The sequence below is a fragment of the Dermochelys coriacea genome, chromosome 18 (assembly GCF_009764565.3).
Source record: "Dermochelys coriacea isolate rDerCor1 chromosome 18, rDerCor1.pri.v4, whole genome shotgun sequence".
Lineage (NCBI taxonomy): Eukaryota > Metazoa > Chordata > Testudines > Dermochelyidae > Dermochelys > Dermochelys coriacea.
The window spans coordinates 1,304,601-1,331,697 of NC_050085.1; the positions used below are offsets into that span (position 1 = coordinate 1,304,601).

General features: G+C 45.4%; 1 protein-coding gene across 3 annotated transcripts in view; it reads right to left on the reverse strand.

Moving 5' to 3' along the window:
• Positions 1 to 12,068, reverse strand: part of USP48 (ubiquitin specific peptidase 48) — a 62,217-nt gene extending 50,149 nt beyond the window's left edge. For 2 of the 3 annotated variants that reach the window (XM_038376700.2, XM_038376699.2), the window contains exons 1-7: positions 11,825 to 12,068; positions 10,662 to 10,782; positions 9,786 to 9,942; positions 8,616 to 8,743; positions 3,176 to 3,300; positions 2,380 to 2,488; positions 430 to 563 (exon numbers count right to left, since the gene is read on the reverse strand). In XM_038376700.2, coding sequence (XP_038232628.1) covers positions 430 to 563; positions 2,380 to 2,488; positions 3,176 to 3,300; positions 8,616 to 8,743; positions 9,786 to 9,942; positions 10,662 to 10,782; positions 11,825 to 11,958 — 908 coding nt within the window. In that variant the 5' untranslated portion in view covers positions 11,959 to 12,068. Of the gene's footprint in view, positions 1 to 429; positions 564 to 2,379; positions 2,489 to 3,175; positions 3,301 to 8,615; positions 8,744 to 9,785; positions 9,943 to 10,661; positions 10,783 to 11,824 lie in introns of those variants that run through there. The other variant, XM_038376705.2, reaches the window with a different exon arrangement.
• Between the last annotated feature and the right edge of the window lie 15,029 nt (positions 12,069 to 27,097).

Below are 27,097 nucleotides of genomic sequence, written 5' to 3' on the forward strand. Positions count from 1 at the left end.
GCCCAAGTATTCAATGCAGCAAGGAGAGTAAACATCTTTTTGCATATTTAATCTAAAATTTTAATTTGCAAATCACTACTGTATTTAACAGATGAGACTACTGGATAGTTAAATGAACTTCACACTGAATGCATCCGATGAAGTGAGCTGTAGCTCACGAAAGCTTATGCTCCAATAAATTTGTTAGTCTCTAAGGTGCCACAAGTCCTCCTTTTCTTTTTTGCGGATACAGACTAACACGGCTTCTACTCTGAAACAAAAAATTAAGTGCACAAATGCTCAAATTCATATAATTTAACTCAATTCAGACTTGTTGAACAGAACCAAGTTGTATGAAGTAAACGCCAAAGCAGAGAAAGTAACTACAAGCATTTCTGAGTGACCGATATCCTTCCTATGTTTACAACACATACAGGTTAGGTCACTTACCTGTCAAACACAAAACGCATCAGCTGCAAGTTGAGCGTACATGGAAGACTAAGCAGCCTGATCTTCCTTGTTGCATTTTGTTTACTCTGACAAGTTTCGCAAAAGTAACGATTGTCCCCTTCTAACTTTTCTTCCTGACGAAGAAAAAAAGGAAAGTCATCAGTACATTACAGAGTGCAACATTAATTCTATGCTCAGCAGAGTTATTTGCTGCGGCCCGGCAAGCTCCTCGTGGGGGCCCCCCTCCCCCCGAATTATTTCCTGTGGCAGCCAAACTCCCTTCACTTGCCGTCCCTGTCCCCCCCCCAGTGGGCCACATCCCTGCTCCTCTGCTTCCCTCCAGCACTTCCCACAGCCAAAACAGCTGTTTGGCAGTGCTCTGGGTTTTCCAGTAGGAAGGGGAGAGGAGCGGGGAGCCGCCCACTCAGGGGAGGCGGCGGCGAAGAGGCCGGGATTTGGGGAAGGGGTTGGAATAGGGGCAGGGAGGGGGCAGGGACTCATTGAAGGGGTGGAGTGGGGGCGGGGCCGGGGGCAGCGGGGGTGTCAGTAAGGCGGCACTCGGGCCAATGTACTAGTCCTCATGTGGCCCTCCTGGTGATTTGAGTTTGAGATCCCTACTCCAGCCTGAAATTCAAAACTATATATAGATACCAAGTTAAAATGTGAGAATTCTAACTATATCATTCAAGCTGTATTCCAAAATACTTTGCAAGTACAAGTATAGTACAAGACAGCATAGAAGATACTGAAAGATCTGGGTTCACCATTCGGTAAAGTTATCAGAGTTGTTAACAGGCAGCTGTCAGTCTGAGGAAACCACCCGAGTTCAGTCTGGAAGACATAAGCCCCAGTTGCAGTACCAGGAAGATTATCAAAATTGCCCTCCACAGTACAGAGAGATGTGCAAACTTGGCTTGTACCAGAAAGATGGTGAAAAATTCTATTTTAATGAGGTCACATAGGTCGGGTGGCATGGCTGTATGGCCAGAATGAATAGAAAGCCACATTTGAGCAAAGAACATGCAATGAGACCTATGTAGATGGATCCTTTCCCTCATGCTGAGCCAAATTAACTCCAACGTGGATGAGCAAGGGCCAAATGTAAGCAAGGAAGCTTGCCTTTTAATTGTAAGGCAAACCTTCAAGCCCAAGTTCATTGTTGCAAGGTGGAGATACTGTAGTCTTGGGGTGTGGTAGCCTCCTAATGCATCTCTTAGATTTGCAGATATGTAGTTTGCTTTTTATTGTAGAAGGCCTTTCACAAGCAAAGCAACATGTTGGTCAAGCAAGTCACCCTGCTTCACCAAACTATCGGACTAATTACAGAGCAAAAAAGACTAAACTTATAATTAACTTTGCCCTTAATATTTTTAATGACTTTCATAACTCAAGCCTTAAACACCCTGAACCTGAGTTCTAGTAAAATTTTAAATATGCATTAAAAGCAGATATAGGTGCTGCTTCTCCAGAGCCACCTGTCAATATTTTAGTTTTAAAAAAAGCTCTGCAGTTCACAAACCAGGGAAGCAAGGAAAATGACTATGTACACAGTGCTATGAATTAAAAAGTAAACAAACTGAGAAATATTTTCTAATCTTTCAGTTCTAGTTCCATCAACTTTAGATGGAATATTTTCAGAAAGATGTCTCTCTTTAATTGCCATTATTTTACCATTACCACACTCCTTGTTCTCTGACTTCATTAAAAGTTTTATTTGAATTAGGAGTACAGGACTGGGCCCACATTTAGGATAGAAAACCCAAATTGTTACTCGTCACCCCGCTGAGTAGATTCAAAGCTCTGACCACTAACTGTGATACCATGTTGAAAATTAAAGCACTTCTTGGACAAAAGGGAAAAAACTTAAACATAAACACCCTCTCAACAGGCAAGGAGAGTAATGCTTTGTGGGTGCTACAGAAACAGTAGGGATTCCATAGGAGCTGGTACCTTAAGAAATTCTGTGATACAATCTGTCAACTGCTTGTGCCCTTGGATATTTAACTCCAGTTCATAAAATTTCGATATGAGTTTGGACTCCCTGCCACACTGGTTACAGCTAGAATTAAAAATAAATTAAAATAGATCAGTACATGTCTTAAAGTGTCAGTCATTTAACCACCAGAAAACTTTACTGCTGAAGTTCTTCCTCTCATTGTTAAACCAGGAGAGGATGGATTAAATTATCTCCAACACTCTGTTTCCAAGATTGTATGGGTCACAAAGAGAACCTCGTACAGAAAGAAGAGAGCATCCAGCAGGAAGTGAAGAAATGCCCATTTACAACTGATCTTTATGCTATCTTTCAAACATAATTTACAATTCCACTACTGGGAAACAAAATAAGCATTGGGGCACTATAATACCACACATTCTAGATAAGGGGAATTAATCCACATAATTAAATAATTCAGGTGACTATTTATTTGTGAGTTACTTTCCTTTACTAAAGGATGAATTACAGAAGAATAGATAAACTGTAGAATGTTAAAAATTATGCACAGTCTTATTTTTATGAAACTCAAGATTTTAAAAAACATTGAAAACATTTTCTAGTTTAAAAATAATTTAACAAAAGTCACCTTCTCTTCTGCTAAAGATTAAAAAAGAAAGGCTCCTTCCCACTCATGCCCTCCTCTCCCCCACCAAAAAAAAAAGTCTTCAATATTTGTAGGAAGGCGACCAGAAGAATAGGCAAACACACTGAGCAAGAAAGCACCACTAGAGAATTAAAGCAACTACTTACACAGTGACATATGCATACTCTCCACAAAACTGCTTTTGAACAATGTTCCGTACATCTGGATTTTTTTGTTTAGACAAAGTATCCTCTAGCAGTGACATGAATAGCTTTGAAAATTCCTGGGCATCCTAGAACAAAACACCAATACTTGGTAATATATGCAACTCAAAAGTGGAGTCAGAACCTACCTCTCCAATTTACTGAATTATGTCAGTGATGGAGACCCACATACCAAATTACATGGAAGCGTACTAAGGAGCATGATGAACAGAAAAATACAAGTTAAGAGGGCTAAGAAAAAATTGAACTTGACTAAAAGGAACGCAAGACACCTAGCATGAGAATACCAGCATGAATTAAATTGGTACAGTGCTGGTAGCTAAGAAGTATTTGATTTCTGGACTGCAATGTGCGACTGAACAACAGGAGTGGCTCATTTATGGTATAATTCCCATTATTCTCACTTTATAACTCCACATTGTGAGCCAATTTTTTCCCCACAAGAATACTGAAACAAATATTTGACCGACAGGCTTTTTCAGAGCATTGCTTATGTTGTAAAAACAGCACACAGTAGTTTAAAGTGTATTAATCTTCCTTTGTTAGGGAATGGAGTATCCTTTGCTAAGGACATGGAACAGCTTCTGTGTGAGGAGAGATTAAAAAGACTGGGACTTTTCAGCTTAGAAAAGAGATGAGTAAGAAGGAAAATGATGGGGGTCTATAAAGTCTTGACTGGCGTGGAGAACATAAATAAGAAGTCAAGTATCAGAGGAGTAGCTGTGTTAGTCTGTATCCACAAAAACGAGGAGTCTGGTGGCACCTTAAGGACTAACAAATTGGGCATAAGCTTTCGTGGGTAAGAAACCCACTTCTTCAGATGCATGGAGTGAAAATTACAGATGCAGGCATTATTATAGTGACACATGAAGAGAAGGGAGTTATCTTACAAGTGGAGAACCAGTGTTGACAGGGCCAATTCAATTGGGTTGGATGTGGTCCACTCCCAAACACTGATGGGGAGGTGTCAATATCAAGAGTGGGAAAGTTGCTTTTGTAGTGAGCCAGCCACTCCCAGTCCCTATTCAAGCCCAACTTAATGGTGTTAAATTTGCAAATCAATTGTAGCTCAGCAGTTTCTCTTTGAAGTCTGTTTTTGAAGTATGGCTACTTTTAAATCTGTTGTAGAATGTCCAGGGAGACTGAAGTGTTCTCCTACTGGCTTTTGTATGGTACCATTCCTGATGTCTGATTTGTGTCCATTTATTCTTTTACATACAGACTGTCTGGTCTGGCCAGTATACCTGGCAGAGCGGCATTGCTGGCACATGATGGCATATATCACATTAGCAGATGTGCAGGTGAATGAGCCCGATGGTGTGGCTCATGTGGTTGGATCCTCTGATAGTATCGCTACAGTAGATATGGGGACAGAGTAGGCAATGGGGTTTGTTACAGGGATTGCTTCCTGGGTTAGTGTTTCTGCAGTGTGGTGTATTGTTGCTGGTGAGTATTTGCTTCAGGTTGGGGGGCTGTCTGTAAGCGAGCACTGGCCTGCCTCCCAAGGTCTTTGAGAGTGAGGGATTGTTTTCTAGGATATGTTGTAGATCGTTGATGATGTGCTGGAGAGGTTTTAGCTGTGGGCTGTACTTGATGGCCAGTGGTGTTCTATTATTTTTCCTCGTTGGGCCTGTCCTGTAGTAGATAACTTCTGGGTACCCGTCTCGCTCTGTCAATCTGTTTCCTCACTTCCCTGGGGGGGGGAAGGGGGGGCGGGATTTTAGTTTTAAGAATGCTTGATAAAGATCTTGTAGGTGTTTGTCTCTGTCTGAGGGATTGGAGCAAATTTGGTTGCATCTTAGGGCTTATCTGTAGACAATGGATTGTGTGATGTGTCCTGGATGGACATGTGACCATCACTTATTTGCACTAGTGTCCAGGAACTGGCTCTCTTGTTTGGACTATTCCGTGCTGCTCTTTATGTTGGGGTGGAAATTGTTGAAATCCGGGTGGAATTTTTCAAGGGCCTCCTTCCTGTGGGTCCATATGGTGATGATGTCATCAATGCAGCACAAGGAGAGGAGGGGCACTAGGGGATGAGAGCTGAGGAAGTGTTGTTCTAAGTCAGCCACAAGAATGTTGGCATACTGTGGGGACATGCGGGTACCCATAGCAGTACCGCTGACTTCAAGGTACAAATTGTCCCCAAATCTGAAATGATTGTGGGCGAGGACAAAATCACAAAGCTCAGCCACCAAGAGTGCTGTGGCCTCATCAGGGATACTGTTCCTGACAGCTTGTAGCCCATCCTTGTGTGGAATATTGGTGTAAAAAGCTTCTACATACATGGTGGCCAGGATGGTCTTTGCAGGAAGATCATTAACACATCGTAGTTGCCTCAGGAAGTCGGTGGTGTCTTGAAGATAGCTAGGAGTGCTGGTAGCGTAGAATCTGAGGAGAGAGTCCAAATAGCCAGATAATCCTGCTGTAAGAGTGCCAATGCCCAAGATGATGGGGCATCCAGGGTTTCCAGGTTTATGGATCTTGGGCAGCAGATAGAATACCCCTGGTCAGGGCTCTGGGGGGGTATGTCCGTGTAGACTTGTTCCCATACTGTAGCAGGGAGTTTCTTGAGCAGATAGTGTAGTTTCTTTCGGTACTCCTCAGTGGGGTCAGAGGATAGTGGCCTGTAAAATGTGGTGTTGGAGAGTTGCCTGGCAGCCTCCCGTTCATAATCTGACCTGTTCATTATGACTACAGCACCTCCTTTGTCAGCCCATTTGATTATAATGTCAGAGTTGTTTTTGAGGCTGCGGATTGTGTTGTGTTCTGTACGGCTGAGGTTATGAGGCAAGTGATGCTGTTTATTCACAATTTCAGCCTGTGCATATCTGCGGGTGCACTCTTTGTAGAAGTCCAGTCTGTTTTTTCGACCATCAGGAGAAGTCCACGCAGAATTCTTCTTTTAGTGTTGGTAGGAGAGTTCCTGTGGGTCAGTACACTGTTCAATGGTGTACTGAAAATATTCCTTGAGTCGGAGATGGCAAAAGTAGGCTTCCAGATCACCGCAGAACTGTGTCATGTTCGTGGGGGGGTGGGGTGGGGCAGGGCAGAAAGAGTCCCCGAGATAGGACAGTCTCTTCTGCCAGGCTTAAAGTGTGGTTGGATAGATTAACAATATTGTTGGGTGGGTTAAGGGTACCACTGTTGTAGCCCCCTGTGGCATGCAGGAGTTTAGAGAGAGTTTACTGTCCTTTTTCCTCTGTAGAGAAGTGTATATTGTAAATGGCTTCTCTCATTTTTGTAAAGTCCACCCACATAGAAGTTTATGTGGAAGGTTGGTTTTGAATGAGTCTCTAGTTTTGAGAGCTCTTCCTTGATCTTCTCCTGTCTGCTGTACAGGATGTTGATCGGGGGTTCCTCAGTTTCTTTGAGAAGGTGTGGCACAATCTCTCACCATAGTCAGTGAAGTACGTCGATGGCAATGGATTTTTTTTTTAATGTTATTTATTTATTTTTTTTACCTTCAGTCCATCTGGTATGATGTCCATCTGTTTGCCCTTGGAGAGGAAGGCGAGGTCTGTCTGTATCTCAGAGTTTTTTGATGAGGTTGATGGATTTCCACTTCATATAATCATTATAATCCAACCCCAACTAAATCATCTCAGCCAGGGCTTTGTCAAACCACGCCTTAAAAACCTCGAAGGATGCAGATTCCATTACCTCCCTAGGGAACCCATTCCAGTGCTTCACCACTCTCCTCGTGAAATATCCAACCTAGACCTCCCCCATTGCAACCCGAGACCATTGCTCCTTGTTCTGTTATCTGCCACCACCAGAACAGCTGAGCTCCATCCCCTTTGGAACCCCCTTTCAGGTAGTTGAAGGCTGCTATCAAATCCCCCCCTCACTCTTCTCTTCTGCAGACTAAATAAGCCCAGTTCCCTCAGCCTCTACTCATAAATCATATGCCCCAATCGCCTGATCATTTTCGTTACCCTCCGATGGGCTCTTTCCAATTTGTCCACATCCCTTCTGTAGTGGGGGGAACCAAACTGGATGCAATACTCCAGGTGTGGCCTCACCAGTGCCGAACAGAGGGACGTAATCACTTCCCTTGATCTCCTGGCAATGCTCCTACTAATACAGCTCAATATGCTCTTAGCCTTCTTGGCAACAAGGGCACACTGTTGACTCATATCCAACTTCTCATCCACTGTAACCCCTAGGTCCTTTTCTGCAGAACTGCCGCTTAGCCAGTCGGTCCCCAGCCTGTAGCAGGGCATGGGATTCTTCCGTCCTAAGTGCAGGACTCTGCACTTGTCCTTGTTGAATTTCTTTTAGCCTAATCCTGCAATTTGTCTGGCTCACTCTGGACCCTATCCCTACCGTCCAGCATATCTACCTCTCCCCCCCAGTTTAGAGTCAAATGTGAACTTGCTGAGGGTGCAATCCATACCATTATCCAGATCATTAATGAAGATTTTGAACAAAACCGGCCCCAGGACAGACCCCTGGAGCACTCCACTTGATACCGGCTGCCAACTAGACATTGAGCTATTGATCACTACCCATTGAGCCCGACAATCTAGCCAGCTTTCTATCCACCTTACAGTCCATTCATCCAAGCCATACTTCTTTAACTTGCTGCCAAGAATACCGTGGGAGACCGTATCAAAAGCTTCGCTGAAGTCAAGGTAAGTCCACCACTTTCCCCATATCCATAGAGCCAATTATCTCATCACAGAAGGCAATCAGATGGGTTAAGCTGACTTGCCCTTGGTGAATCCATGCTGAACTGTTTCTGATCACCTTCCTCACCAAGTGCTTCAAAATGGATTTCTCGAGGACCTGCTCCATGATTTTTCCAGGGACTGAGGTGAGGCTGTAGTTCCCCAGATTCTCCTTCTTCCCCTTTATAAAGATGGGCACTATATTTGCCTTTTTCCAATCGTCTGGGACCTCCCCAGATTGCCACAAGTTTTCAAAGATAATGGCCAATGGCTCTGCAATCACACCAGCCAACTCCCTCAGCATCCTCGGATGCATCAGATGACCTCTAGAAAAAAAAACAATCACCCAAGTTTGGCTCCAGGGTTTCTCATACCTCTTTGAGACCCATCATGACACTGCTTTGCAGTGTCTCAGCACACAAATACAAGTTACTTCTGTTTACATGATAGCTCTAGACAAGCAACAGAAAAGTAAAAGCACAAGCAAGCAAGCCAGTATGATTTGAATCAGTTTTTTTCATTTTAAATCTAAGGCCGGCTCCTCAAGGTGTAAATCAGCACAGCTACAATTAAATCTACCAAACAATGCCAATTTACACCTACTGACAATCCAGTCCACAGGCTTTTATGCTCTGTTACAGGATAAATCTTCTACCATGGCCAATTTGTTCAAAAGGAAAGTTCATCAAATATAAAAACCTCAAGACTACCTGCTGTTGTCCTGTATCCAAACCTAGCGCTTTAACAAACCCGGAGGGATCAATATATCGTCTATTACTGTTCTGTAACAAAGCAAACAAATACTGAAGATGTTCACAAATTGTCTTGGGTTCATAATCTATTGGAAAAAAAAAAAATGCCCAAGTTAGTGATCAGCAAGTTACTGTTTTTCTCAAAAAAATACAAGAGAAAATTAAAGTCGTTCCAAGTAGAATAATTTACTTTTCGTTAGTCAATGGAAGAAACTTTTTTAAATACACATCTTGATGATCAGAAACAAGCTGTCCTTGTTTACAGCTCAGATTATAAATCATCATGAGCTCTAAAGTGGTTAAAATTAAGAATCAGAAAATCATAGTGCTAAAAAAAGACAGATTTTCCCATTTTAGACTGCACTGCCTTTCCCAGAGCCAACACTCAGTAGGGGGAGAAGGCCCTAAGGCTATTAGTTAATAATAAATTCTGTTATGTTGTACACTTGAGGTTTTCCACAATATTTTGTTGCTTTCAAATACCCTATATTCTGAGTACCTCCTCCATCAAATGAAGTGATGGGCTAAAAATAACACCTCACCAAAAATGGCCAAAAATTTATTTCATCTGGTGTGAAATACCAGCTGCAATAGTAAGTTTAAGCAGCATGGTAAGACAGATATTACAATACAATATTCCATGGTGTAAAACAGAAAGCAGTGTACCGTTAAGCCACATTAACTGCAAAGCACCCCTATAGAACGCTAAACAAAGAACATGGGCCACTGGTCTAATCTAGTGTGAACAATCTATCTAGTACATAATTCTAGTACCAATAGTGGCCAATGCCAGATTTTTCTACATAATTTCCTCATGTGGGCTTGAAGTTCTCGCATGAAATATGCCTATGGGTGGAATCTTCTTCCTAATCCCAGTCAGCTAGCGGTAAAATAATGTCCTGAAACATGAGAATTAATATTTCTTCTAATTTTTCCCTCTCTAGTCATTTAATATGGTTTACCATGTTTCACTTTATAAAGCAGAAAATGACTTCACACCATAGGGTTCACAAAATTTCAGAGTAGTTCATTCGAATACATTAAACTTCTCTCTTTGCTCAGATAATTAGAGCAACTTTTGCTTATAACAGGACACAGGCTTAGGAGATGCTGTGACCTTCCACTAACCTCTGTCTTTTGGGATTCCTTCACCAGTCACATATTCACTACAGGTGCTTGGACACAAATAAAGTGCTTGCCGAAGTTCCAAGTTAAGAAACCACATCTGTAAGAAAGTGTTCACGTAGCATGTGGCTCCAAGGTTCGTTAGGCCTACAAAGGCATTCTAACAGAAAACATGATATTAATTAATTCCTATTTAAAAAGGAGCAGATTGATAAAACAGTGTGAATTACGCTCTTTCTATACTACTGCTTTTAGCTGAGTTTGTAACTAGTTATTGGTGCTGAGACTCTACAGATTTCTGGAGTTTTCCTTCAAAGTTCTTAGTCTCCAACAGCACGTGCCCAATCAACATGGTGTCATTAAAGAGACAATTGTTCATCGGTAATTCTGCTTATCTGCAGATATCATCTGACTAATTATACTAACATACTTCCCTGTCCTGTTTCTTAACTCTGGAGGGAAGCATGTAACATTTTGAACTTCTAATTCTCTTCTGGTGATTTCTTTGGATGCCTCATTGTTAGAACGTAGAGAATTCATTGCATTCTGCTCATCAAGGAAATGAAATTGAATGCTCTAAGGCACTGAGGCATTCAGAGCTGGCCTCAGATGGGGAATGAGCAACTAGTGCCTCAAATCTTTGAATGCAAAGGGAATTCCAGACTCATACTAGGGAGCTAAAACCCAGTAGTGGGAATCCAGTCAGTCAATATGGTATTCTTTGAAGAAGAGGGTTCTTCTATATAGGCCCTTAACCTACAAACACGTAAGCACATATATAAACTTTACTCACATAAGTAGAAAGCATTTGTAAAACTGGAGCTATGTTTTTTGAATGACCAAAAAAAAAAAAAAAAAAAAAAAAAGAGTTTCTTTTACCTTTTTCCTCCGTTCAGAGTTTGGGTCATCAATGTTGTGAAAGCTATTTTCATCAATTTCTCCTAGCCAAACATGTTCACCAATCCCAACCAAACAGTTTGGGTTCCCTCTGCAGTTTCTTCTACAAAAACAGTTATGAAAACACTAAATTGTAGACAATATGCTTGCCATTTGTAATTAGTGCATAAACAGGCAGCAGACAAGGTGAACCAAATTATTTTTATTTGCAAAACGAAGGGCAACAGCAAACAGAATCAAGAACACTGAGAAGTAACTTGAGAAGTTCTCTTTAGTAATAGTACGTGCTCTTTAATTTATGACCGACAGGTTTGAGTTTGTACTGAACAGGCTTGGAGGTACTGGTTAGTGTTAATCTCAGTACAGCTCACCCCAACAAAATCCTTGTTTTAGTTGTTGAAATGAGCAGAAATGCCACTTTCTCCGCAAAGGGCATTTTTATGTGGTGTTACAGCTCACAGCGATTCTGCCTGATTGCTCTCGACAGTGCTCCTATACCTTGTCCAGCTATGTAGCCGCACTTAACATGGTGACAAGTCAGAGACGGTGGAAAGGGCTTGATGTTGTCACTTGTTCAGCAGGCACTTATAGCCCGCTGGGGGCAGGGGGGTATTTTAACATACTTAAACTAGACTGGCTGCATTAATGGTGTATTTCTTCCTAAGGGCATTTATTACTGTGGTATGCGAGTTTTCAAAGAAGTTTCTATAGACAAACCCCCTCCCTACGGGACAGAGAAGTGGCAATTCTGCAGTTATGGTAAATCCACGTGAAGCGTGAACAGGCCGGCTCCCACCAGCCATGCAGTGCCAAGTTTGGCAAGACACCGGACATGAAACGTCTCGCGTATCCCGCCTTCTCGTTCTACCGGCTACCCGCAGACGCGGAAGAAGGCGCCGAGGGCAGGGCCCCGGGCGGCGTGTAGCGCCCCGGCTCCGCCCCGCCAGCCGCCGCCGCTCGCCCGGGCGCTGCGGGGGACCGGGCCGGCCCGGGGCCGCCGGCGGGGGTCACGTGGCCTCCGAAGGGAGCGGGCCAGCCCCACGCCCGCGACGCGCTGCGCCCCCCATCGGCGGCGGGGGCCGGGCCTCAGCCCCGGAGCCGGGAGAGCCTGGCTCGGGGCGGGGCGGGGCGGGGCGGGCCGGTACCTGCACACGCCGCGCTGGCAGGGCTCCAGCCCGACGCGATAGGCCGCCTCGATATGCTCCTGCGTCACCTCCGCGGGCGACACGGTCTCGGTCCAGCGCCAGGCCGCCTTCTCCAGCTGCAGCCGCGGGGCCATCCCGCTGCGCGCCGGGGCCGCCTGCGGACAGAGCGAGCGGGTCAGGCGCGGCCGGCCCCCGCCACACGAACGTTGAGCGCGCGCCCGACGCCTGTGCCGCGCGCGCGCCCGGTGGCCCCCGCCCGCTCCTCCGCGTGGGACCTGGCCGCGGCCCCTCCCGCGCCCGTGCGCGGCCCCGCTCAGCCCGGCCGGGCGGCTCCTTGGCTGCGCGCCTGGCTCCGGGCTCTCGGGCCCAGGTAGGGGCTGCGCCGACGCGGTGACGACATGAAGCGACCGCACGTGAACGGCTGACGTGCAGACCCCGCGCGAGCCGCGTCCGCGGCGTGAGGGGCGTGGCCTGCGGCCGCTCGCGCCGGGCCCCTGGGGGGGGGGGGGGCTGTCTCGCGCCCCTCTCAGCCGCCGCCGGGGAAGTGGGCTCCAGCCGCCGGGGGAGGTGCGGGGCCCCGCGGGCTGCCAACCCTCCAGGACTGGCCTGGACTCTGTGCGAGCGAAAGATCAAGCTTCTCTCGTCCAGCCAGAAGCGGCCACCCTGCCGGGCGAGGGCGAGCTGCAGCGCCCGCTCCCCCGGGCAGAAGCGAGGAGGACGCGGTGCTGCTCTGGGGAGAGGGGGGGCGGCGAGGTCCTGGGCTCCATGGTGAGAAAAGTGAGCGGCTGGCTCCGTGGGCTACCGCCCCAGCAAATGGGTTGCCGCAGACATAGACCCCTCGGTATAGGGGAGCCGCTGAGGGGTACAGGGCTTATGTGAAATCCTTCTTTCTGCTGCCCTCTTAGGCCTCTGGCAAGATCAGGACCTGACAACAGTGCATCGGTGCATCCGATGAAGTGAGCTGTAGCTCACGAAAGCTTATGCTCTAATAAATTTGTTAGTCTCTAAGGTGCCACAAGTCCTCCTTTTCTTTTTGTCCTGACAACAGTGTGACATGGTGCACCCCATAATGCTTTATGGAAATGTGACAACTGGAACATGTTTTATGTTACATCTGCCATGTAACATCTCTGCAAAGGTTATGATGCACTGGATACATTTCTCCTATTTCTATGCATGTCTCATTTTTGTATTCAAAGTTATGAATATTGGCTGTGTGCTTGTTTGATGTTAAGTAGCCTTAGTAAGGCATTTGGGCAGCTTCTTTAGAAAGGAATTTGCAAGTTACGTGCCCAATCGAGAAACACTTAACGGACAATGGATCTTGGAAGGCTCCAATCTACATGAGAAGTCTGCCTGAGGACGTTCATGGTAGCATGTGAACCATGGCTTCTGCCTGTAAGTTCTGAGTCATGCACGGACATGTGACTTGCCCACGTGACCCCAAAACTCCATCTTGTAGCTGGGACTCTACACGGGGTGGGGGGAGGGAGGGGGTCTCCACCCACAAGAGAGAGTCTATTTAAACCCCTGGGAGAACCCTCCATTTTGTCTTCAGCTGCCTCAAGAGATATCCTTTGGGCGTGGAGAGGCTACCTGAAAGAAACTGGAACAAAGGACAGTAACCACAGGGGTGTGAGAGATTGCTGGACCCAGACTAGAAGGAGACTAGTCTGTAAAAGGAAGCTGACTGGAACACCTCCTGAGGGTGAGATTCCATTTGTAATCACTTTCTTTCTGTATTAGGTTTAGACTTGCGTGTTTTATTTTATTTTGCTTTTTAATTCACTTTATTCTGTCTGTTATTACTTGAAACCACTTAAATCCTACTTTTTGTATTTAATAAAATCACTTTTTACTCATTAATTAACCCAGAGTATGTATTAATACCTGGGGGGAAAACAGCTGTGTGTATCTCTCTCTATCAACGTTATAGAGAGCGAACAATTTATGAGTTTATCCTCTATAAGCTTTATACAGGGTAAAACGGATTTATTTGGGCTTTGGATCCCATTGGGAGCTGAGCATCTGAGCGTTAGAGACAGGAACGCTTCTTAAGCTGTTTTCATTTAAGCCTGCAGCTTTTGGGGGACATGGTTCAGACTTGGGTCTGGGTTTGTAGTAGGCTAGCGAGTCTGGCTCAAAGCAGACGGCACTGCACTCCCAAGATGACAGCTACCTCCCTAGGTAACACATTCCAGTGCTTCACCACCCTCGTAGTGAAAAAGTTTTTCCTAATATCCAACCTAAACCTCCCCCACTGCAACTTGAGACCATTACTCCTCGTTCTGTCATCTGCTACCACTGAGAACCGTCTAGATCAGAGGTGGGCAAAACTATGGCCCGAGGGCCACATCCAGCCCTCGGGACCCTTCTGCCCAGCTCCTGACCCGGGAGGCTCATCCCCAGCCCCTCCCCCGCTGCTCCCCTTCCCCTACAGCTTCCGCTCACTGTGCCGCCAGCGCAATGCTCCGGGCAGGGGGGCTGCGAGCTCCTGGGGCAGTGCAGCTGCAGAGCCCGGCCACCGGTGCTCCAGGCAGCGTGATCAGGGAGCAGGGGGTGTTCTAGAGGGTTGGCTAAAGGGCAGGGGAGTTCAGGATGGTGGTCAGGGGGCGGGGGTGTGGATAGGGGTTGGGGCGGTCAGAGGGCGGGGAACGGGGGTTGGATGGGGCAGAGGTCCCGGGGGGGGGCAGTCAGGAATGAGAGGGGGAGTTGGATGGGATGGTCAGGGGACAGTGAGCGGGGGAGGGGCCGGGCGGATGGGGCAGAGGTACTGGGGGGGCCGACAGGGAACAGAGGGGGTTGGATGGGGCAGGAGTCCCAGGGGGGCGTCGGGGGCGAGAAGCAGGAGGGGATAGGGAACAGGGGCCAGGCCACACCTGGCTATTCTGGGAGGCACAGCCTCCCCTAACCGGACCTCCATTCAATTTCCGAAACCCGATGCTGCCCTCAGGCCAAAAAGTTTGCCCGCCCCTGGTCTAGATCCATCCTCTTTGGAACCCCCTTTCAGGTAGTTGAAAGCAGCTATCAAATCCCCCCTCATTCTTCTCTTCCGCAGACTAAACAATCCCAGTTCCCTCAGCCTCTCTTCATAAGTCATGTGTTCCAGTCCCCTAATCATTTTTGATGCCCTCCGCTGGACGCTTTCCAATTTTTCCACATCCTTCTTGTAGTGTGGGGCCCAAAACTGGACATAGTACTCCAGATGAGGCCTCACCAATGCCGAACAGAGGGGAATGATCACATCCTTCAATGTGCTGGCAATGCTTCTACTTATACAGCCCAAAATGCCGTTAGCCTTCCTGGCAACAAGGGCACACTGTTGACTCATATTCAGCTTCTCATCCACTATAACCCCTAGGTCCTTTTCTGCAGAACTGCTGCCGAGCCATTCGGTCCCCAATCTGTAGCAGGGCAGGGATTCTTCCATCCTAAGTGCAGGACTCTGCGCTTGTCCTTGTTGAACCTCATCAGAATATCTTTTGGCCCAATCCTCTAATTTGTCTAGGTCCCTCTGTATCCCATCCCTACCCTCCAACATATCTTCCACTCCTCCCAGTTTGGTGTCATCTGCAAACTTGCTGAGGGTGCAATCCACCGTATCCTCCAGATCATTAATGAAGATATTGAAGAAAACCAGTCCCAGGACCGACCCTTGGGGCACTCCGCTTGATACCGGCTGCCAACTAGACATGGAGCCATTGATCACTAGCCGTTGAGCCTGATGATCTAGCCAGCTTTCTATCCACCTATAGTCCATTCATGCAGCCCATACTTCTTTAACTTGCTGGCAAGAATTCTGTGGGAGACCGTGTCAAAAGCTTTGCTAAAGTCAAGGAATAACACGTCCACTGCTTTCCCCTCATCCACAGAGCCAGTTATCTCATCATAGAAGGCAATTAGATTAGTCAGGCATGACTTGCCCTTGGTGAATCCAGATGACATATGCTACATGTTCCTGGAGATAAAGGTTAAAAGAAAATACTAATTTCCACAGTAGCAACTTCAAACCAAATTGTGTGCGTGCGGGGAGAGAACCAGTTCAATGGCAATTTTGCTTCTTGCCGCTGTGGGTGGGAATTAGATATATATCAAAACTGTCGAGATTCTAGGGAGATTTTGGGAAGAGCTTGATGAGTAACAGCAGTGCCTAGACATAATTTAAGAAATATATAGCTTTAATGAGGTCTCAAACATAGGCGCCAACTCCGTGGGTGCTCTGGGGCTGGAGCACCCGGGGGGAAAATTCTGCACCCACCAGTAGACAAGCTCTCCTCCTCACCTCAACTCACCTCACCTCTGTCTCCTCCTCTGAGTGCGCCAGGTCCCCGCCCCTCTGCCTATCTCCCAGCGCTTGCAAAACAGCTGTTTAATGGTGTAACAAGCTCCGGAAGGGAGGGGGGAAAGTGGGAACATGGCGGCCTGAGGGGAGGAGGTGGGGAAGAGGCAGGGCTGGGGTGGAGATTTGGGGAAGGAGTGGAATAGGGACAGGGAGGGGGCAGAGTTGGGGCAGGGACTTTGGGGAAGGGGTTGGAATGGGGGCGAGGCAGGGGCAGTCGGGGCATGGGTGGAGTCGGGGCAGGGCCAGGGCCGGGGCAGACAGGGGTCAAGCACCCACTGGCGCTAGCAGAAGTTGGCGCCTATGGTCTCAAATATGTGCCCAAAGGAAGGAGATGCATATTACCTTCTGCTGTTGCACAGAGACTTTTCTATCATGCCAAGTGCTGCTGTCTCAGATTGTGGTTCCAATTAACTGTTGTGGGACTGCATTTGGAATGTGAGAAACATTGGCAGCTTTCTAGGATGAAAGGCTCTGATAGTCATTGGTATCTTTAATACTATATAGTCTAACCCTGCTCAAAGTGGGTCTAACTAGCATAGTGTTCAAAATGCCGGCTGCTATATTGAACCCTGCCTGCAGTAGTGCTCTCAACACTGCTACCAGTCATGGAGCTGAACTGGGGTAGTGATGGTGAGATTTTTTTTTTTATGAAAAAGCCTTAGGTTAGATACAGTTTTTACTCCTGGGGGGATTCTGCACAAAAAAATTCAAAATTCTGCAAAATTCTGCATATTTTATTTGTCAAAATAATGTCATATAAACACACCATAGAATATCAGGGTTGGAAGGGAAGGTCATCTAGTCCAACCCCCTGCTTAAAGCAGGACCAATCCCCAATTTTTGCTCCAGATCCCTAAATGGCCCCTTCAAGGATTGAGCTTGCAACCCTGGGTTTAGCAGGCCAATGCTCAAACCATTGAGCTATCCCTCCCCTGTTTCACTTATTTTGGTAATTTATTTAAACTATAATAGGGGAAAAAAGTCACAATATCTATTTAGCATTTCCTAAACACATGAAAGTTAAGTTACAAATATTTGGTAAATAATACTCTGCATTCCAGTTATAATCCTGGATTTTCATTTAAATTACATTACAGAATACCAAATGGGGGGGGGGGGGGAAGGTAGAATGTCATTTTAAATTGCTCAGACTTTCACACATGAAAGTCATAGTCTTGCTACCTGTCTGGGTACTTTGGGAAGTGTTTGCTTCTGATTGTCCTGGCATTTTATTGACTGCTTGAAATGTTTTATTTCCTTCAAAGTCTTTTTTTTTTTTAATGGGGTAAGTAAAATAAATCCTGAGCTGAACCCTATTGTGCCACTTTGGCACAGGAAAAAAGTGAGAAAGCGCATAGATCTTCCTAGCTGATTCCCTTACTGTCATTTATAAGGCTTTCCATCACTCTGGCAATGTAGGGGCCTTAAAACTTCTACAGGTTTTATGCTCCTGGGAGAATTGACTGAGAATGGGAACAGTTAACTAACAATAGGAACGTTAACAATGTTACTAGGCAGGCAGGCTGCTACATTTCTGCCTTGCGACAGAACCTTCCTCATGTATAATAAAAAGCCCTACCCCTCCATGCCCGGCAAGCCGCAGTAGCAAGCAAGAGAGAGACAGGCCTTGTCTACACGGCCACTTTACAGCACTGCAACTTTCTCGCTCAGGGGTGTGAAAAAACCACAACCCGGAGCGCTGCAAGTTTCATGGGGGTGGGTTTTTTACAGCGCTTGGGAGAGCTTCTCTCATGGCTGGTGCCACAACTACACAGCCATGTTAACATTGCTAGTGAAGATATATCCACAGTCTCTCTCGATCATTGGCAGGCAGGCATGCTCCACCCCCTGATGGTGATCGTCTCCCTGCAGGCATGCATGACCTTCCCCTCTGCCCCCCAACCCCCCCCCCCCCCCCCGCAGTGATTTGTGTCTCTGAGGCTGCTCCAGGCATGCTGGAACAGATGCGCTGCCGGGTAAGAGGCGTGTCCCCCCCACCCCACAGATTTCTTTGCACTTTTCTGCACGGGGGCACAGAAATATGCAGGCCGTATGGGGGCGCAGAATTTTTTCAGGAGTAAACGGTTTTGGAGATGCATCAATGCCCATTCCGGCTTCAAGAGAAGGGAGAATCTCTCTTGTCTTTGCTGAGCTGATAGCCTTTAGAGTAGAGCATATTAATAGTTACTCTGTACCTCATAAATTTGAGCTTCAGTTTGCTGCAAATTATAATCCAGCATGGTCAAGGAAACTTAATATAAGAAAATGTACAGAAAAGGACAGGAATCTGAACCTGAACTAAATAGTTGCTTTGCAAGTACTGTAAGGTGGAAATCTGTGCATATTATAGTGACATGCAAGTTCATGGTGCTGCATATGAACACAATGTATGCTGTGCATCAGGATCTGGGCTGAGATCTGATGACCACAAATGCAGGGAACTGTGTATAATCCCCTGTGTGGCCAACAATAATCCATAGATACTGTCACTAAGATGGCAGAAATCCTCAAGGATGAAATTGGACCACTTCAGATGAACCAAAGCATACAGCAGTTATTGATTTGCTTCTAGGCCTGCACTTCAAACAGCAGCTGCTCAATGACCTTGACACATTGCCATTTTCTTTGCTTGTAGATGAATAGACTGACAGTTCACTTCAGATGCTTTTTTATATTTTCATCAAGTACTTCAGTGCTTATAAACACATCTCTGGGCATGACTGAACTATCTGAACCACACAGGGCATCGCAAAAACTATACTGCAAAGTAAAAGCTTTAAAACATCATTGTACTTGCTACAGATGCAGGAAAGTTTAGTTGCAATAAAATTGATGTACTGTTTAGTTTTAAGAGCACAACTCTCTAATTTTCAGTTTATATCTAAGGCTAAGATTTTGTCATGGTTATTTTTAGTAAAAGTCACGCACAGGTCACAGGCAAAAAAACCAAAAATTAACGGAAGCCGTGACCTGTCTGTAACTTTTGCTGCTGCAGCTCCATGGTTTTCCCGTGCTGGGAGCTGTGGGGTTCCCCCTCTGCCCATGGTAGCTGGAAGCTGCAGGGGGGCTCCCCTCCACCCACGGTGGCTGGGAGCTGCAGGGTGACCATATTTCCCAAAGAGAAAACAGGACACCCCCAGCCACTTGCCCAAGGTGCCGCCACACCCATACAAGGCTGTCACCTGTCACTGGAACCCTGAGGAGAGCCCCCTCAGCTGTGCCTGTTGCTGGAACCTTGCAGGGGGCCCCCCGAGGAGGCTGTTGCCTGTTGCTGGCTCGGCCCCACTGGCTGCCAGCTCCAGTCCCTGGGCCCCTGGGACGGAAGCAGAGAATGTCAGGGAGGTCTCTGGAAGCATCGGATTCCGTGACTTCCATGACCTCCATGGCATAAATGTAGCCTTAATTATATCCAGTGTTTGTCATTCACTTTTTATTGTGCTCACAAAGCAATGCAACTGTCTTTCTGGTAATCCTGATATGACTTTAAAGAAACATACTTCTAGTTTGCACAATCTGAAGTGGGGGGGAAAAAGCCAAGCTGATTTCAAGAAACTGCATTAGTAAATGGAAACTGCCCAGTAAAGATGATTTCCAGTGCTACTGTTTGGTTAGTTGCTACAAGTTATGTAAAATGAATTGCAGAGCAGTATAATGAACTAGTTACATGTCAGCCTGCTTTATCTGCAGAATGCTGCTTTTGCACCCTTTGACAAAGAGGAATGTATCGTAAGACAGAAAATTAAAGGATTTAAAGAAGACTTTTCCATCTTAAATCAGGCACATTGGTAATTGTGACCTAGTGCAGGGGTTCTCACAACAAAAATCTTGGTGGCCTACAAGTGCAGCCACCAACTCTTGGTGGTGGCCGCTCTGACAATTTTTCCTAAAATACTTAATTAACATTAGGAAAAACAAATAAATATGCACAGATACATGTCCAAATCATTGTAATTTATCTATTTAGGGTTTTTTTGCTGACTCAATAATGAAAATAATGTAGTTGTCCCTATTCTTTACTGGACCTAAACAGAATAGAAACACAAATAAGGTGCTTTGCCTGTTTTGCTTTTTTTGGTTGATTTTTTTTTTTTTTTAAGACTTGCTGGCTAGTAAGTCTGCTATTGTGAAAAGTGATATTTGTATATTTGTTAATATCACTTTTCACAGCAAATTTACTCATTCATGGCAAACTGGGGGACAAATTAAATCCTGGACGAGGAGATGAGTAAGGAGGCAGGAGGGCCGGTGTAATGGGGCACTGGATGGCGGTTGGAGGCAGTGGGGGTTAGGGAAATGCGGGGGTGAGTCTGGGCCTGGAGCCTGGGGTCCTGCTGCATGAGTGGGAGCTGGAGGAAGCGGTGGGAGCCAGGGGTGATTTGTGGGGGGGAAGCCTGGGATCACAGCCCAAAGCCCTGCAGTTCGGGGACAGAACCTGCTGCCCACCCATGACCCCAGGGCTGAAGCCCAAACCCCAAGCCCCACCGCCCCCAGGAAGGCAGGGAACTCAGACTGGTCGCCTGGCTCCTATAGTGTTAATGGCTCCAGAAGGGGGCAGGGACCAACCCGTGATGGCGACCCTGGGGCAGAGACCGCTGCTTTGACCCCCGCAAAAAACCCACCACCCAAGAAGTTGTGGCTGCAAGAAAAGTCCCTAGGGGCCGCATGCGGCCACGGTGGCCACATTTGAGAAACACTGAGAGAGAGATTGTGTGCATGACAGAAGATCCAGGTTTCTCTATTACTTCCTGCTAGGGGAGATCTATGGTAGCTGGAGTGGCAGGGGCCTGTGCTTTCTGCAGCTGGTAACACAGCACTCTATTTTAGGATCCCCAGATCCAGGTGTGAGAGTGATATCAAATAATTACTGCATCTTGCAGAGCAGGTTCTGAAATCAAATGTTTATCAAGTGAAAGTGTTGAAAACAGGCTGCCGAGCTTGGATTTGCAGGAAGCCACTAATTACCTGTTCAAAGGAGTTGTTGGTCTTGGCAGCTTCTTCTAACAAAAACTGGAAACAAGCAAATTGACTACAGCATTTACCAAAGATGTTGTTCTTAGAAGGATCCTTGAATATATATAGCAGCTGCTGAGTGGTTGCCAAATGTGACTACAGAGATCAATGGATATACAGAGAAAATGGCTTTTTAGCCCAGAGACATTACAATCTGATGTCAGGTCAGGTGCTATGTGCATGATCCATCAGCTCATTTGTTTTCATGCTTGGAAAGCCAGTGAAGGAATAATTGAGCCCTTTCTTTTATTTTTTGGAAAAAGTTCATAATTAGAACTGAAGGTGATCCTCCAAACTCATATGGCACAATGCCCCACTGAGATCATGTGCATCCCCTAGTCCACATTCTCTGGACTGTTCAGTCAGGATGTTTATAAGGCAGATCCCTGGTCTCCTATTTTCAACCCTTTTCTAAGTATTTGAATGCTCACCTTGATTTCCCAACCATGTGTTTTTAGACGATTATTTAAAAATTGCATTTTCTATGTACCGAGAGTATTAACATGCATATTATTTCCAAATCAAGTTGCTGAGTTTTTCCCCCTATTAAAACAAAATGAACCTTCATAAGAACAGCTATATAGGGTCAGACCAAAGGTCCATCTAGCCCAGTATCCTGTCTTTTGATAGTGGCCAATGCCAGGTGCCCTAGAGGGAATGAGCAGAACAGGTAATCATCAAGTGATCCATCCCCTGTCGCCCATTCCCAGCTTCTGGCTAACAGAGGCTAGGGACACCTTCCCTGCCCATCCTGGCTAATAGCCATTGATGGACCTATCCTCCATGAAACTATCTAGTTCTTTTTTGAACCCTGTATGATGTTTCACTCCATATTGTTCATGAAAATATGCTTATGATATGAATATGATATAACTGAGATATACTTTATGCAAGATGGCTCATATGAGATATCACTGGAAAGGCTATGATTTACTGAATGTGATTATCCTGTATCATTTGTATGCCTGCATCATTTCTGTATCTGAGGTTAGGAATAGGGTGACCAGATGTCCTAATTTTATAGGGACAGTCCCAATTTTTGGGATCTTTTTCTTATATAGGCTCCTATTACCCCCCACCCCGTGTCCCGATTTTTCACATTTACTGTCTGGTCACCCTAGTTAGGAATATTAACTATGTATCTGTATTTCAACTATGCTACTTTGGGTGACGCCCACTGCTAACACTTCAAGTACAACAATGGAAAAGCCAGACAGGGCGGATGGCCCATCAGTGAGGACAATGGATTGTGAAAACTTGGCCTTCCCGCGGAAGCTCCATACTGCCACTGACTCATGGACGCTGTGATATTACAGAGTCAGAAGGTCTTCTCACCTGATACTAAACATTACCTGAGACTTCTTGTAACTTTCCACTGGAAGGAAAGGGGGATTAAGTTTGGAAAACAAAGGATTCCTGCCTTATGTAAATCCTATTTAAGGATGGGGAGGAAGGCAAACAGGATTTCTCCTCTCCATGGCCTGTCTGCCCAGTCCCAGTCTTATTAATCACTCTACATACGGAAGCTGTTCCAGACCCCTGATCATTGGCACCCTGACAGCAGGATTGTCTGGCTATGTAGACTCCTTCCTTAGGCCCTACACAACCAGCACTCCCACCTATCTTCGAGACACCACTGACTTCCTGAGGAAACTACAATCCGTCGGTGATCTTCGTGAAAACACCATCCTAGCCACTATGGATGTAGAAGCCTCTACACCAACATTCCACACAAAGATGGACTACGAGCCGTCAGGAACAGTATCCCCGATAATGTCACGGCAAACCTGGTGGCTGAACTTTGTGACTTTGTCCTCACCCATAACTATTTCACATTTGGGGACAATGTATACCTTCAAATAAGCGGCACTGCTATGGGTACCCGCATGGCCCCACAGTATGCCAACATTTTTATGGCTGACTTAGAACAACGTTTCCTCAGCTCTCGTCCCCTAATTCCCCTACTCGCGCTACATTGATGACATCTTCATCATCTGGACCCATGGAAAAGAAGCCCTTGAGGAATTCCACTATGATTTCAGCAATTTCCATCCCACCATCAACCTCAGCCTGCACCCGTCCACACAAGAGATCCACTTCCTGGACAGTATGGTGCTAATAAGTGATGGTCACATAAACACCACCCTGTACCGGAAACCTACTGACTGCTATGCCTACCTACATGCCTCCAGCTTTCATCCTGACCACACCACACGATCCATTGTCTACAGCCCAAGCTCTATGATACAACCACATTTGCTCCAACCCCTCAGACAGAGACAAACACCTACAAGATTTCTATCAAGCATTCTTACAACTACAATACCCACCTGCTGAAGTGAAGAAACAGATTGACAGAGCCAGAAGAGTACCCAGAAGTCACCTACTACAGGACAGGCCCAACAAAGAAAATAACAGAACGCCACTAGCCATCACGTTCAGCCCCCAACTAAAACCTCTCCAGCGCATCATCAAGGATCTACAACCTATCCTGAAGGACGACCCATCACTCTCACAGATCTTGGGAGACAGGCCAGTCCTTGCTTACAGACAGCCCCGCAACCTGAAGCAAATACTCACCAGCAACCACGCACCACACAACAGAACCACTAACCCAGGAACCTATCCTTGCAACAAAGCCCGTTGCCAACTCTCTCCACATATCTATTCAGGGAACATCATAGGGCCTAATCACATCAGCCACACTATCAAAGGCTCGTTCACCTGCGCATCTACCAATGTGATATATGCCATCATGTGCCAGCAATGCCCCTGTGCCATGTACATTGGTCAAACTGGACAGTCTCTACGTAAAAGAATAAATAGACACAAATCAGACGTTAAGAATTATAACATTCAAAAACCAGTCGGAGAACACTTCAATCTCTTTGGTCACTCAATTACAGACCTAAAAGTGGCAATTCTTCAACAAAAAAACTTCAAAAACAGACTCCAACGAGAGACTGCTGAATTGGAATTAATTTGCAAACTGGATACAATTAACTTAGGCTTGAATAAAGACTGGGAGTGGGTGGGTCATTATACAAAGTAAAACTATTTCCCCATGTTTATTCCCCCACTCCCCCGCCCCACCCTCCCACTGTTCCTCAGACGTTCTTGTCAACTGCTGGAAATGGCCCACCTTGATTATCACTACAAAAGGTTTCCCCCCCCCCCGTCTCCTGCTGTTAATACCTCACCTTAAGTGATCACTCTCGTTACAGTGTGTATGGTAACACCCATTGTTTCATGTTCTCTGTGTATATAAATCTGCCCACTGTATTTTCCACTGAATGCATCCGATGAAGTGAGCTATAGCTCACGAAAGCTTATGCTCAAATAAATTTGTTAGTCTCTAAGGTGCCACAAGTACTCCTTTTCTTTTTGTGGATACAGACTAACACAGCTGTTACTCTGAAACTAATCATTTTTGTTGCCCTTTTCTTAACCTTTTCCAATTCCAATATATCTTTTTTGAGATGGGGCGACCACATCTGCCCGCAGTATTCAAGATGTGGGCGTACCATGGATTTATACAGAGGCAATATGATATATTTTATCTTCTTATCTATCCCTATTTTAATGAGTCCCAACATTCTTGGCTGCCGCTGCACATTGAGCGGATGTTTTCAGAGAACTATCCACAAAGCCTCCAAGATTTCTTTCTTGAGTGGTAACAGCTAATTTAGACCCCATCATTTTATATGTATAGTTGGGATTATGTTTTCCAATGTGCATTACTTTGTATTTATCAACATTAAATTTCATCTGCCGTTTTGTTGCCCAGTCACCCAGTTTTGTGAGATCCTTTTGTAGCTCTTTGTAGTCTGCCTGGGATTTAACTATCTTGAGTAGTTTTGTATCATCTGCAAATTTTGCCACCTTCCTGTTTACCCCTTTTTCCAGATCATTTATGAATATGTTGAATAGTACTTGTCCCAGTACAGACCCCTGGGGGACACCACTATTTACCTCTCTCCATTCTGAAAACTGACCATTAATTCCTACCCTTTGTTTCCTGTCTTTTAACCAGTTACCAATCCATGAGAGGACCTTCCCTCTTATCCCATGACAGTTTACTTTTCTTAAGAGCTTTTGGTGAGGGACCTTGTCAAAAGCTTTCTGAAAATCTAAGTACTATATCCCCTTGTCCACATGCTTGTTGACCCCCTCAGGAATTCTAGTAGATTGGTGAGGCATGATTTCCCTTTATAAAACCATGTTGACTCTTCCCCAACAAATTATGTTCATCTATGTATCTGACACATAGAGGATTATATTCTCACCAACGTAGAAACATTCACGTACTTGGGCAACACCATCAGCCAGGATGGTAGAACTAGTCAGGATATCCGGAGCAAAATCAATAAAGCCAGGAACACCTTTAGGAGCTTAAATACAGTCTGGAAATCATCAAAATACAACACCAAAACCAAACTCAAGATATATCAGAGCTGCGTACTTTCAATACTACTTTATAGTGCAGAATGCTGGGGAATGAGAAAGTATGACATGTCCAAACTGTCTTCATTCCATACAACCTGCCTCAGAAAAATCCTCCATATCTTTTGACGCAGAAAAATCTCAATCCAAGATCTATTGACACAGTGCAGCCAAGAGGATCTGAGCACCATCATTGCCAGGAAGCATTAGAGATGGATTGGTCATGTGCTTTGGATGGATCACCAGAGTAGTAATAAGATGAACACCTGAAGGCAAGCGAAAATGACATGGCAAAGAGCTGTGGAAGCCAAGTCGAAAAACCTGGGGCACAGCTGGGGAACCATTGAAAGAATTGCCAGAAACAGACAGGAGTAGAGGAGCTTCGTCACTGCCCTAAACGTCAGAGGTGTAATAGGAATATGATGATGATGATGTGTCTGATAATTTTGTTCTTACCATAGTTTCAACAAATTTGCCCGGTACTGAAGTCAGGTTTACCGGCCTGTAATTGCCAGGATTACCTCTGGATCCCTTTTAAAAAATTGGTGTCACATTAGCTATCCTCCAGTCATCTGGTACAGAAGCTGATTTCAATGATAGGTTACAAACTACAGTTAGTAGTTCTGCAATTTCACATTTGAGTCCCTTCAGAATTCTTGGGTGAATACCATCTGGTCCTGGTGACTTACTATTGTTTAATTTATCATTTTGTTCCAAAACTTCCTTTAATGATACCTCAATCTGGGACAGTTCCTTAGATTTGTCACCTAAAAAGAATGGCTCAGGTTTAAAATCTCCCTCACATCCTGAGCCGGGAAGACCGATGCAAAGAATTAATTTAGTTTCTCTGCAATGGCCTTATCATCCTTGAGTGCTCCTTTAGCATCTCGATCATCCAATGGCCCCACTGGTTGTTTAGCAGCTTCCTGCTTCCGATGTACTTAAAAAAAATTTTGCTATTACTTTTTGAGTCTTTGACTAGTTGTTCTTCAAATTCTTTTTTGGCCTTCCTAATGATATTTTTACACTTCATTTGTCAGAGTTTATGCTCCTTTCTATTTTCCTCACTAGGATTTAACTTCCACTTTTTAAAGGATGCTTTTTTGGTCTCTCACTGCTTCTTTTATTTTGTTGTTTAGCCACGATGGAACTGTTTTAGTTCTCTTACTATGCTTTTAATTTGGGGTATACATTTAAGTTGAGCCTCTATTATGGTGTCTTTGAAAAGTGTCCATGCAGCTTGCGGGGATTTTATTTTTGGCACTGTACCTTTTAATTTCTGTTTCACTAACTTCCTCATTTTTTGTGTAGTTCCCCTTTCTGAAATTAATTGCTACAGTGTTGGGCTGCTGTGGTGTTTTCCCTGCCACAGAGATGTTAAATTTAGTTATGTTATGGTCACTGTTACCAAGAGGTCCAGCTGTATTCATCTCTTGGACCAGCTCCACTTAGAACTAAATCAAGAATTGCCTCTTCTC